The sequence below is a fragment of the Dermacentor andersoni genome, chromosome 1 (assembly GCF_023375885.2).
Source record: "Dermacentor andersoni chromosome 1, qqDerAnde1_hic_scaffold, whole genome shotgun sequence".
NCBI classification, from domain to species: domain Eukaryota; kingdom Metazoa; phylum Arthropoda; class Arachnida; order Ixodida; family Ixodidae; genus Dermacentor; species Dermacentor andersoni.
The window spans coordinates 282,020,806-282,034,675 of NC_092814.1; the positions used below are offsets into that span (position 1 = coordinate 282,020,806).

Here is a 13,870-nt window from a genome sequence, read left to right on the forward strand (position 1 = left end):
TGACTACTGAGACTCCGCCTGTTGGAAGCAGGTGAGATTATATGTTACAAAAAAAACAGAACATTACAGACTCTGGCTGAAGGCAGCCATTATAGCCATAATTTGAGTGTTTTACATGTAGTAACCATTCCAGCGGAAACCCGAAGTGCTTCCAGTTTCTTATCTATACTGGCATTGCATTGCCCTGCTGGTAATAATTGTGATCCAGCAATCAGTGCTGTGGACGTCCGTGAACAGCTTTAAGAGAAGACTACGTAGATAAAAAAAATTGTTTTAAAGATTTCTACTCTCTTTCCAGAAGAAGAAAACATTTATTTGTGGTGATGCTTTCTCCTTCCAGAAAAACCACTGCATGTTTAAACATTTTGCATGGTTGGCTTTCTATTGTGCAGCAAAATAAAAGGTCCTTGAAGAAAGGGTAGACAGTCCCTGAAGAAGGTGTTATTTTCGTGATTGAGGTTTGAGGGGGTCAAGGTGAATGCTAAATGCTTGTATATTTAAAACTGGTGATGTACAGTCCATAGTCTGCTGGAAGCAATGTACCAAAGTGGGGAATGAAGGAGATGGCATATATTTGGATATTTGGCAAATTTAGCAATGTCCTGTAGTATTGCACTGTCCAGCTTTCATTATGTAATAATGGATGAGCAGCTTATTTATCTAAGTAATTAAGAGAAATAAACCTGAGTTATTGGAATAAGTTATCACTGACCCATATGAGGTTTGCTACAGTGGGAATTGCGGTCTTCTGTAAAGCCTACTACCTAGCGATGCCCAATGCTATATGCCAGGTGATTAGGAAACATGAAATTTTAAATAAGTGGCTTGATTTCTTGGGGCAGGAATTATCGTAACTATTAACATGCTGCATATCTTGAAAGTACTGTGACATGCAAATATGTAAATTTGAAAGCTTCTATGGTGGTGATTAAGGCATTAAAAATGCTGGAGGGATGCTTGATTGTGCTGGGTTTCATTCCCCGAAGATGGTACAAAGTTTGGATCTTGGAGTAGTGGTTTATATGTGCAAGATATCTGAATTTCACACCTCTGCATTTTCAGTTTGGAAAAAATTCGCAGACGATTACGATACTCCCTAATGCGAAATTTGAGCGCAGCTCCATACTTTTCATTTCGCGATATATTGGCTGGTGTGCACAATCTGTCTCGTGCGCCACGTTACAAACGGAGCGAAGTGTGGCGTGACTGCTTCGCTAATCGGGAGATCGCGAGTGCGTGGGTGACGCGTGAGTGCGATTCACAGCAGGCGCCGCAAACAGACATCCGCTAGTGTAATGCTTTGTTTTCATATTATCGTTGGACGCGCTCGCCGCATGTCCTCAGTCAACAGGTGACGCGCGCTGATCTGGTGCCATCTCGTAGCCATCATCGCCGCAAAGCGGCACCACGCTTTTCTCACGCTTTCGGCACACCCTCGTCCTCCTCCAATTTCCACCTCATGCTTTCATTGTAGGCGCCTCCTCCGCTTTCCTCCTCGCGCGGTTCGCTTTTCATCCGCCGCTGCGCTCCGTGTGAAGCGAGGCAGGATACGTTCTTTTCTATGGGGAAGCGCGGGGTTACGGAGGGTGTAGTTGCAAGTCGTTTTATGCCAGGTATTCTGGTACAGACATTTCTAAAGGTGCGGGGCACACGTACTCGCGGTCTGCCCCTCCCCCTAGCTGGCTGCGTCTTCCTGGTGTGAAAAAGAATAACGATGTGGGCGGAGTTGATTTTGGTCCATGGTGTAAAATTTCTGCAGCGCGAAACACTGAAGTGCGGAAAAAAAGGACAAAGGTGGACGAAGGATTGCAAGAGGTCAATACAAGCGCTGACTACCTACTGAATTTAATGAACATAAAACGCATATATATATATACACACACACACAAATGATGATATGGTTATCAAATACAGCGTCAGAGACACTAGTGACATCGCAAGGTTAGCCAGCAGTAAAACCAGGCAAGATTAGGGTTGGCATAGGCTCAAAAGCGGGAACTCCTTATTGTGTAAAGCCACTGATGGTTGACTGACGCATATGTCTCCAAATTTCTTAATTAAATGCGCCTTTGTTATTTCTCGCGTTCCCTTCTCGTGATGGCGATCCAGCAACCATCCATCTTTATACTGAGGCTTGCATCTGCAGCCATTGCGGTAGATAGATGTGTGCTGGATTATACTAGAACCCATATCCTGAAAGGGAAATAAGTGAAGCACGCCAAGCATAATAAGTCAACGCCTACACTAAGACAGCATTCATTTCTTGAACATGAACACTTCGGCACAGTCGTAGGCCACAGCGGCGAAAGTGCTCCCATCGGGAGCGAGGAAGGCGCAACCCATAAGCATGGCGTCCGCGACGCTTTCCCCGTGCACGTGGTCGATGGTGTGTTCGCCCTCGCGGTCAAGCTGCCAAACGCGCACGTACGAGTCCTCGGCCACGGACAGGGCGAGCCCCGTGTCCGGCGCTACGTCAATGGCCGTGATCCAGCGGGCGTGCGCCGTGGCCTCGGCCATGAGCTGGAAGGAGCGCGTGCTGAACACACGCAGCTCGCCTGAACCGTAGCCCGCCAGGATGAGGTCGTGCCAGACGCGGACGCTCACGCAAGGGCTGCTGCCGACCGGCGGCAGCTTGCGGAGCAAGCTGAGCGCTGTTTTTCCGCGCCACAGACAGATGCCGCCGCCGTCGTCGGCACTCGCCATGATCTCGCCGTGGTTGTGGATGTCGGCGACGGCGTGCGGCGCGTGCTCGGTGGCCCGTTGGCAGAAGGTGACGTTCAGGTCGCGCGAAACTAGGTGCACCAGAATGGTGCCACTGTTGGTACCGACGCAAAGCAAACTGGAGCCGCACGTGCCGATTCCGCGCGTGAACGTCTCCTCAGTGGCGTCCAGATTTTGGGGCAGCGGATGACAGTGGAGGAAAACTGAACCGTCCCACTCGAACACCTGGAAGGCTCGCGTCGACGCAATGACTAGCAAGGTCTTAATGTCGTCCATCTTGACCCATTTCACGTGCGTAAGTTCGGTGCAGGGGCTGCCGCCTACGTCCTTGCAAGCCACCTGCGACTGGTGCACACTGCCATCAGGAGTCCGGAAGAGCGTAGTGACCTCCGTCTTTCCCACGAACGCTAAGTTGATCTTTCCGCCCTCTGTACAAGTGGTCAGGTTGTTGGGCAACGGACAGGCACTGTGCCGGCATAAGAGGCTCTTGTCCTTTTGGTACATGGCGCTGCCGGATAACGTGTGCCGAACGGCGCACTGCCGCGCTTCGGCTGTCCCGTACTGCGGCCGAACGTGATCGATACGCGTGCGAAAAGCGTGTCTGTGAGGTGCTATGGCAACGCGGTTGGTTACACCAATGTCCCACGGACGTGCAAAATTAAAAGGGAAGTAAAGGTAGCTATCATGCTTCTAGCGGCGAGAAAGCGTTCACTTGTAATATATGGTACACGGCTCGCATTAAACCTTGCGTGGAATTAAGAATTAAGTCAAAGTTATAAAACTCGCAACATTACCAGTGCAGCACTGCGTGAAAAGCTCGCGCTTTTTTATTCTTTTACTCGCATTGAACACAAAACAGCCATGACGAACTCTCTGTGACATTTTTTGCAAACATATTATGGGTCGAAAGCGCACTCCCCCACTGGTGAATGTTCTAAAGTAAATTTCATGCCAATTTTCGTCCCAATTTCAGATATGCAAACGGAGGGAGTTAGATTAGTGTATCTTTTCTTGAGCTGTGTGAAAACTGGGTGTTTCACATGGCATCACAAACCACTCACAGTTACGATACGATTCACGACCCAAATGATCGGATGGTACATCTTTGCCAGAACTTTTCGCGTACCAACGGGACCAAAAGCAAAACCGAAACCAGCATCATGGGTGGCGCATGAGTGTGTAGGCGAAATATGATGATGATGCTAAGCGCGAGCTTGCCAGCGCCGCCTTGTGCAGAGTGGATGCGTTGATAGTGCTTTCTCCCGGGCTCTGAGACCTTTAGCGCCTGCGTTGCTCCTTCTCGGAGGTCATAGTTCTGTGTTCTGACGGAAAAAGGAGGAGCAGAGTGGGGAGGGGCCGACGTAAGAGACCCACTGCGGCGGCGTCGGCAAACCCCGAGAGGGCCCTCTCACAAGAGGGGTTGCTTCGCTCGCGTGCTGCCGGTCCACTGCAGTGAAAAAAGCAGTCAGGAGTCGTTCAGACGCGGTGCGTTGTTGTGGAGCTCGCCGGCGGGGTGCTCGCATAGTCGCGCGGCTCGGTACGACGTTCGTGCAGCGGCTATTTAGGCAAGGACCAGGGTCTCGCAAGGAGGAGGAGTAGTCCTACACCTTCCGTCCAAGGTAAGCACGGCCACACAGCAAGCTGTCCGGCCCAGTCGTTGTCCCGAAACGCGGCGCGGGGCGGGGAGCGGTGGGCTTCACCGGAGAACCGCGCTGCAGCGGTCGGTCGCCACCTCCGCGCACGGCGCGGTGCCTCCGACGTTGTTACGACGTTGTTGTTACGCTCATCGCGGCACAACAACGCGAGCCCGATCCCGCGATTTGAAGTACCGGGATCTGGCCAGCGTTCTAAGACCGCGGGGACGCGCCGCCCGATTGCACGCCGAGCGGCCGCGCAGGCAGGAGCGGCTGTATAACGTGCGCACCGAAGCGAAGGAAAGGCCACATTGCTCCCGAAAATCGATGTGTTGTTAGTTTTGTGCGGACCGTCGATTCGCGCGAATCATGACGCGCGCGCACGCACGCACGCGCGAGTTGTGTTTTTTATTCCTGTCTCTCTTGAAAAAAAAGAAAGCTGCGTATACGGCCGGGAAGAAAGGGATGAGAAAGCGCCCGGGCGATTCCATTGTCTTGAAAAATGGCCCGCAAGTTCCCCATTCGGATGCGCTCTGGGCTGACCCAGTTTGACTCACTTCGACTCCGGCGTGCGAAAAGAACACAAGAGCAGAGCGTGCGAGGTGGTGGAAAGTAATTGTTTCTAGCACGCTGGCCGAGTCAAGAAATTGTGCCGCACAATTCCAACTATAGAGAAAGGGCGCCTTCAGCGTGACGCGTTAAGCACGAACATTATGAAAGAATTAAACGTTTATTATCGTACATAGCACGCTAAAGAAACGCGCTACCCAGTGGGCTATTTCATGTGAATGCTTATACAAAATGTAAAACGCTGCGCAGTTTGTGGTACGCACCTCTGAACAAAACGACTGCACGGAAACACAGTTTAGGGAGTCAGTTCTACGTGGTACTCCGGCTAAATACTAAGCTTTCCAGATAAGCGAAGCACTCGTTGTATGAACGATAGGTAAAATACTACTTTAGCATCATGTCTGAACACGAAGGTGGTTTATGTTAAAAATAATATGTGGTGCGGCATTAGTTCAATACAAACCGCATACAGAGACGCATTTGCGTTCGACCGCCGTGCCCACAAATATAAAAGAGAGAATCCACAAGAAATTTTCCTTGCGCATTCTCTCTTTGTCCGCGCTTAAAGCTTTCTTTTGAAGATTATGAGTCTGAAGCATGCCAATATAGCAGCAAATATGAGAGAAAAAGGAAGCCCGTTCACAAAGGCTGGCTCCTTAAACAGGTAAGTGAACGATTGTTGGAGGCAATTGATCACTATCGCCGTTTGTTTCGAGGACATGGACTCAAGATGGACTCAAGATGGACTCAAGATGGACATGGACTCTTTGCGAATGCGCGGGGTACAAATGGCGCGTTTGCCCGAACTCGTTGCCGTGATCAGTTATTCCATTAAGAAAACAAATATACTTGATTGCACTCTATCTAAAGCGGAGATGCGGAATTGGTGCAATGTCGCGCGTGCACACACGAACGCGCGCACGCATGGGCAGGCGTACTAATGAGTGTCGCCGCCTATTTCCTAATCGCTCTGGTTCTCTAACCTTCGTCCAGAACCATCCTTCCCTCGCAGTCTTGAATTAGCTCTCAACAGCAGGCCAACCTCGCTCTGCGTACCGCAGGCGCATAACTGTGCACAACGAGACACACATTTGTGTAAGGCTACAGAGACACGTTAATCCTTGGTTTTGCTCAGCTACAAAATAATCATTTTGTTCTGTGCATAATCTTGGGAAAGGCAGTGCTCGCTTACATTTATGCTACGCACACTCTGAACACACGCTGACTCACTTATGGTGCAACCGGTGCAAAAGGAAATGATTTCGGATCACCACACTTGCGTGGCCGCCTACATCAGCTCTGAATGAGACATCGATAGCGGGCCGCTTCTACATGGTTTTAGCGTGGTGGTTGTAGTATTCAGTGCAAGCTATAAGACATTGATTCAACCTTTCTAAAGATAAGGAACGGGCCACGTAGCGTGCGTACCCGTTGTACGCATCTCATTTAAAAGGCTGGTCCACAAAGTATCAAAGCGACGTACAAGAGCGATGTGCGTCCTTCAACAGATGCCTGTCGCGCGGCACTGACAGGCCGTCCAACCGGCAATCGAGCAGAAACTGTCGCCTCTCCCGTGCAAGGTGGAAAAGTGCCGAGGCGCCCGAACCAACAGTGGTGCCCACGAAGCCGCTGGATCACTGTTAGCTACGGATATGTTTCCTCTTTATTCCGGAGTCGATAAAAAGGAGGGAAAAAAGAAAAGGCAGTTACTCGTGTCTAATTCGTCTTCGTAAACCGGTTCATTTTGGAGTGATGCTACGCCAAAATAGAAGACCGCGGTGATTATCAGCAGAAAAAGCCTAACGAAATGGTTTGCTACAGCCAAGGCAAGCAACGCGTTCGAGAGTTTCTTCGTATTATTATTTTTTTTCTTTTTTCGCTTTCTTTCTCTAACTGCAAAATCTGGAAGAAGCAATAATTTCGAGGTTTCATACTAACGTGCTCATCAAATAAAAAATGAACAGAGGAGCTGTGCTTCTGCAATATCTCTTCGGATTCAACGAACATATCACGTGAATACTAAGATCTTCGACAGCATGCATTGGAAGGTTTCAATGCTGCGTGATACGTTCGCTGCATCCGAAAATAATTCCGGAAAGTATACTTCTCGGACGTCGCGCATATTATAAGAACGTTCATATGCCATGTCTCCACAGTGATTGAGTTTCAATGTAGCTATTGGAAGGAAATAGAACTGGAAATAAGTTGGAAAACCGGTGTTTATTATTTGAAAAAAAAAAAAATGAAATCTCTTTCTCCGGTATAGTAGATAAGTTTTCGGTGTTTTTCGACGGAAAAAGGAAGGTCAAGCACCAAGCAAGTTAAGTAATGAACAAGTCTTGTAATTATATTTTTTTCTTCCACGTAGCGCCGTTATGGTGGTAAATATTGTGCGGATGGAGAAAAATCACCACTGGCACTAAACGAGACTTGTACTAGACACACAGTCACTGCGTAGTTCTTTGGGCTTTCCCAGCCTCTCTCGGCCACCGAATCACCCGACACACCTGTACGTTGAGACGGGCGACCTTCAGGCACGTTTCCGTGACACCCACAGGGCGTATCCAGCGGACTCAGAGGTTGGAAAATGTCCCAAGCGCACGTAACGCGAAGTCGAGAGTATAAGTGCATCCAGGAAATGTTTTTTCTTTAGCATACTCCGTCCGCTTTCATAAAGAGCCATTAGGAACGGCGGAAGAGACCCCTCTTGCCAATAACAAGAAACGCCAACAGCGGAACTCAAGCCTCGTAATGCCTCGCTGGGCGGTCGGCTCCAAAAGCTTCGTGCACGTGCAGGTAACGCCTCCATAGGCGTTATATGGGATTCAACCTATATTCGGGATTGTGGTTGGTGCACCATAGCCTCAGTTGCTTTTGCACCATTAAAAACCAACCAACTAACTAACTAACTAACTAACTAACTAACTAACTAACTAACTAACTAACTAACTAACTAACTAACTAACTAACTAACTAACTAACTAACTAACTAACTAACTAACTAACTAACTAACTAACTAACTAACTAACTAACTAACTAACTAACTAACTAACTAACTAACTAACTAACTTGTGTAGAAGTTTCGCCATAGTGGTACGTGCGCTTGTAGTATATTTTTGCGTTGTCGTTCCCAACATCCTTTTTTCACGTCTCGCTTTACTGGTACTGCACACTATTTGCCAGCATAGAGGAGGACACCTCATCTGTGTTCAAACAGCGATTTCTACAAACGTGCAAGCAGGAACCTCACTTGCTGCTATTTGTTATGTTGTTTTCCTGTTGAAAAATCCCGCTTGTGGAACTTTTCCTCATCACAGGCGCACACAAGAAAAATTGCCGGCTTTTTTGAACACTAATCCCGTGTTCCCTTTCATATTGACGGGAAGTGTGCGTGTAGCTTTTTTGAAATTTTCCAGGTCTCTGGACGCGTGAGCAGAAGTTTACGTGTTAGGCCGCAGTTGCCCATGATAACATGTCTTAAGTAAGCAACTTCTCCCCGCAGAGTCGCGCAGAGAACAGAAACGATGGAAGGTGAAATGTAGTAGCGACGGCGTTGACAGTCATTAGACGTGCCGTCATAACTACCCTATTTTTCTTACGTTGCTTGGCGAACATAACACGCCGCAATAAGTATACTCGCTGGCTCTTTAGAAAAAGAACGAATAGAGGTAGATTTTAAATAATATCTTACTATTGTGAAAGTACACGGAGAAACCAGAGATTTAAAAAAAAAAAGTCAACCAATGGCATGGCAACATCGCATGGCAACATCATTCGCATGGCAACATCGTTCTTAGAGCGCGGCCTTTGTTTTAATCACGTGCTCCTCCGTCCGTTCAACGTTACGCTTCGTCTTCTTGCAAGGCAAGCACGCGCCCGCATGTTCCTACAGACTCAATTCCTTTTCATTTTCCTTCTGTTAAGGCTGCAGTAGGCTTGTGCAGGACGCTAAATGTACGGTTATCACTCGATCAGCAGCTCTTAGCTTGCGCCACCAAGCTGGGTGCACGCGAGTCTCTTCCCTCGTTTCTCGTCTTTTAGTGCTTGCTTTTGCGTCGTCTTGTACGCACATGGTCCCCAGCGCGCGTGAGGCGTCGTTCGGACGAGGAAGTGGATGGGGTGGGGGGCTATCCAGGGAGGAGCGGGGTGGCGGGACAGGTGGCCGAGCGGCGGCCAGCTGGCCAGCTGGCCAGATGGCGATATGGGACAGAATGCGCCTTCACCCCTCCCCACACTCGACCGCACTGCCGACGGCTCATCTCCGCTCGCTCCCATCCTGCACTCCTGGCGTCTGGTGGTGTAGGGGCATGTCTTTCGAGGAAAGAAGCCACGCGCCAGAAGCAAGGCCAAAGGGCCGCCATCATTCTCGGCCTCTGCTTATTTTCGCGCTGAACCAGCCAGCCGAACGCGCACCTATATACTGCGACGATATGTGCGCGTGCACCGATTGCCTCTGCGTTACGTCGGATGGGCCGCACTTTTTCCGAGAAGGGTCCGCGCTGGTGCAGTCGTGCAGTGCGGCTCCGGCAGCTGCGAACCACTGTGCAGGATGCCGTTCAGTGACCCTCGGCTTAGCATGCATTACACGCGCTGTTGGCGGGCAAGATTAAGGACTCGAAATTTTTAGCCGGAGAAACTACGAGAATGTCGTTTACGAAAATGCTAAACCAATTTTGTTTTCAGATTTTTTTTCTTTATTTCTTTTAAAGTAAGCGCTTTCCTAGCGTGACCGTCTTGCTAGCGTCTGGTAGCAACAGCCGGAGTCGTAGCTGTAAATTTTTCAAACTCAAGAAAGGGAGATAGGGGATATGCACAAATATCTCCGGGCCTTAGCAAGGAAGGATATATATATATATATATATATATATATATATATATATATATATATATATATATGGGGTTGTGGAGGCTCCTGGTGGATTCAGCCAACGAGGAATCGAATTCAGGAATTCACCGGCAACTGTGCAGGCACGCGTTACAACGGTTAACGATGTGGCAGCCGAGGCGTCTGCCCGTGGCGAATAAGTCTCACTTGCGAACGGCTTTGCGAGTAATTTGGTTTTTGAGTGGCCAAAGTTATGGCTCTGCTTTCGATAACATTGTACTGTATAGGTGAATACGAGATGTTGCGCACGAGTGTCCGGCCGCATTTTTGGGTCGAGGGGTTGAAAGCGCCATATTTCATCGCGTGCAGGCTGCGTACTTAACGTAAGTCTTAGTAAGAGGTGTAGAGATCTCTGATGAACAAAAAAAAAAAAAACAGCGATGAACAGAGCTACATATAGTCAACCCGGGCTGATTGCTAGTGCACTTAACAATTGATTTCTATGTGTAATTGAAGCTCTCTCTTCACAGTTTACAATAATAGAAAGTTTCAGGTTAGGTGACGTAAGCCGCACCCAAGCGTTGAGGGACGCAAACTCCGTTGTGGGCCATTTGTAGAAAGAGTGCACTACTTGCAGACGTCATATATAACTGAGTTGAAGATCTTGGTGGTTTCAGCCGAAAGAAAAGAAAAAGTATAAACATATCTGCTGGTTATGTAACTAAATAAAAATAAACAGACATCTAGTTTGCTGTTGAAAAAAAAAACGGCGTTTGTTCTACCTATGGCACCAAGAAAGGTGATTATCCTAATAGGTGTTACGAAACGGTACTATTGCAGCAGCGTAGCATGTTAACACAGAAAAGATAAAGAAAGGATACAGTCATTATGAAGAGTGTAGATATAGTGTGTTAAATGAGAGTGACTGTTAATTACGCGCAATATTTATTAGAAGCAAGTTTGCGCCAGTAACACAGTCCCGCGCTGCAAGAGTCAGAAGCAACTCAGCATGATAATTCAAATGAACTGGAAGAGATGAAATGCATGTCCACAATTTTAATGAATGAAGAAAAATGGGATGGTAGGTTTCTTTATAAATCCGGTTATAGTAAAAACACAATAAAATAATAAAAATAATATAAAGACAAAACAAGAGTAAACTATCCACATGCACTTCGCTCACCAACACCAGTTACAAGCACATGAGCTGTCTTTGGCTCTGAGGAGAACGAAACAGGGTTTCGCTTGAAGTGGCGGTACAGCTTATATACATTACGGGTTTTCAGATAGGCGGGCCACGCTATATCTATCCCGCCAAGTAAAGCTGCGCGCCTTTGCGTGGACGGCTTCAATACAGGCTTTTAACTCTTGCAACGAAACTTTTATGTATATATAGCGCATCTAAATGTAGAAGTGCCTGCATACTATATGGCAGTCCAAGATTAGTGACCAGAAGGCACTTTATTGTACGCGCTAAAACACATTTAAAATAGAAAGCGCTTTTCATTGAGCTTAGCTATGCCTGACCACGCAAGTCTGCAGAATATCGAACATACTTTTTTTTTATTTTACGCTCCGGTTTTCTTTTCGGTTCAGAAAAACGGTGCACTGCTGGTTCCAACTTCCAAGCGAAACAACAACAACAACAACAACAACACGATTGATACCGATCCGGACCGCTTGATGTTTGCATAAATTTATTTCGTGAAAAGAGGTCATCGACGATTACGATACTCCCTAATTGGAAATTTGAGCGCAGCTCTATGCGGGTTTTCATTTCGTGATATACTGAGGCAAAGGATTTGAGAGAGACATGTAGTAGAGTCGGCGATCGTCGAAAATATGATCTGCAGGTCAAGAGCGTCGGCTTTTATACATGACTCATCGAAGGCGCAAGTGTAATGGCTGGTGCCGCGTGGCTTCCGGAAAGTACTACACAATTCGCGTCGCGCATACAATCAGATTACAAAACAATCGCAAACCATGACAATCGAAACAGTTGAGTGCGAACGAGGCCCAAACCAGGCAAACCAAACAAGCGCGAGCGAGAGCTGACGCAAGCATTGGGGGCGAGCTCCACCACTGGAAAAGCTGGCGCCACCGTAGGCGTGACGTGGCATGAAGGATCATGTGGACACAGCGGCCGCGTCGGCTGCTTCGGAAGCGCCTAAGCGAATTGAAAATGAAAGTTTAAAGTTCCACCTGCGCTGCGGTTCTGATTAAGTGTTGAGGCTTTCCCGCCTTGGGTGTCTGCTTGACAACATTTGAAATCACTATAATAAGTAGTGGCTGCCTTTGGAGGCATGCAGCATGGTAGGCTACTGCTCGGTGCCGCAGTGCCAAACGTACGCAACGGAGCCCGGTGTCAGCCTTATTCACACGTAGCCGCAGGACAAGAAGCTGCGTGAAGCTTGGCTCGAGAAACTTAGGACCGGCAAACAGCCATCGGCTACAACTCGGTTATGCAGCAAGCACAAACGCGAGGAATATTTCTGCTACGGCGCTGGGACTGCGATGTTCGGTGAGTAGCAGAAAACGCGCATTGAGACGTTCGCCCGCGCTCGCTGCCCGGCTAATGTGACGACGGTTTGGCCTATGAACTTGCTGATGCTAGACAATGATAAGTTTACTGGAATGGAAAGGGAGTGGTAAGAAGCACATTAAACGAAGGCACGGCACCGCCGCACCTCCGCCATATTGTGTCGGAGGTGTTGAAGCGGACGCATATGTACGTGCAATAGTCAGTGTGGTGCGGTCGTGATGCCAGGTGTTTATTTTAACAATGCTGCACACGTGTTCACTAACTTAACTTTTCCGGCTCCCGACGTGAGATGAAGGGTGCTTGACGATTTTATCGCTAAAAATACTCCGTCACAGCCGTTTGCTGCGTACCTTTGTGCACCAGCTCAATGGAAAAACGACACCCGTGCCTTATATTTCCCGGCGACCCATAACGCAGCAAAGTCGACGAGAACCTTTTTCATCTAAGACATGATGCTTAAATTTGTGTCTTCGTGTGAAATTGTCTTCAGAAAATTTTCTGATGCACTAGGCGCTTGGCGTTTAAATCATTTAATCAAGGTGACGAGAAGCCTGCTCAAACTTAATGTGTCATTTCCAACAATACCATGCACTGAGCATTCAAATGTTAGGAAAATGTTCTTGGGAATTTTGTCTTGTTGCGAGTCAGCGTTTATACTTGCTCTGATTGTACCAGCCAGATGTAACGAAAGAGATGGAGTATGGAAGTAAAACTGCTACAGGTGTAAACTTGAACTGATCTGTTTGGATGTTTATAATAAGCATGCATATAAACTTGAGCTTTGCTTTGTCAATGCTCTGGAGTTTGTGTCCATGGCCTCCTGTGGATTCAGGCAGCCTGAACGGGTTAGTGAGCTGCCTTGAACTACATTTGAGTTTTCGGGTTGTCTTCTGGTTTTACTCAAGTCACAGCTATACAAGGTGATCAATTTTAAGTTTCCAAACATTTTTAAAAACCGCTTGAGGCAGACAGCATACTTCTTGTCCTTGAGCTGGATTATTCGAAGAGGCGGACAATAATATCATGTGAAATCGAAACATGCATTAAAAAAAACTGTGCTAATTAACTTCATAATTAATTACTTTACGGGACACATTGCAATTTACGCATTCTAGCCGGTGAGATTGCAAGACGTATCCACTTGAAATGAATCTCCAGGATGACACCAGTTTCCAGATATCTCCCAAAGTGCGGGACGAAATACATGGGCGTTCTCGTTAAGTTTTTTGCCTCAATGCATAAAACAGCATTTTGTTGAAAACGTAAGCGGAACAACAGTGCATTTTTACGGTGAGTTTGATGGCGCACGTCTCCAATCTGGTGTTCTAGAAATTAATTCCAAGAGGATACGCCTTGCAAACTCGCCAGCTACAATTCGTAAATGGGAAGATGTGCCGTAGCATAATTAATTAATGAATATTTAGCTAATTTTTAATTATATGCATTTTTACATGATATTTTTTAATGTTATTTCTTAAATTATGTCAATTGAATTAGTTTCCCATGCAAATAATGTCCGCCTATCTGAGTAATACATCTCAATGACTAGAATTGTGTTATCTGCAGCAAGCGATCTT

General features: G+C 47.3%; 2 protein-coding genes across 3 annotated transcripts in view; one reads left to right on the plus strand and one right to left on the minus strand.

Annotated features, from left to right (window-relative positions):
* Positions 1-1,824: 1,824 nt before the first annotated feature.
* LOC126547897 (WD repeat-containing protein 54-like) lies at positions 1,825-3,855 on the minus strand. Its single transcript, XM_050195935.3, has one exon. The coding sequence runs from the start codon at positions 3,223-3,225 to the stop codon at positions 2,257-2,259; it is 969 nt and encodes a 322-aa protein (XP_050051892.1). The 5' UTR covers positions 3,226-3,855; the 3' UTR covers positions 1,825-2,256.
* A 275-nt stretch (positions 3,856-4,130) lies between these two features.
* LOC126547899 (follistatin-related protein 5-like) overlaps positions 4,131-13,870 on the plus strand; it is a 515,627-nt gene continuing 505,887 nt past the window's right edge. For both annotated transcript variants that reach the window (XM_055063208.1, XM_050195938.2), the window contains exon 1: positions 4,131-4,340. The gene's annotated coding sequence lies outside the window, so the exon portion shown is untranslated. The remainder of the gene's footprint in view (positions 4,341-13,870) is intronic.

Coding starts and splice junctions, on each gene's coding strand:
- LOC126547897 (XM_050195935.3), bottom strand. CDS start 3,225: ATGTACCAAAAGGACAAGAGCCTCTTATGCCGGCACAGTGCCTGTCCG.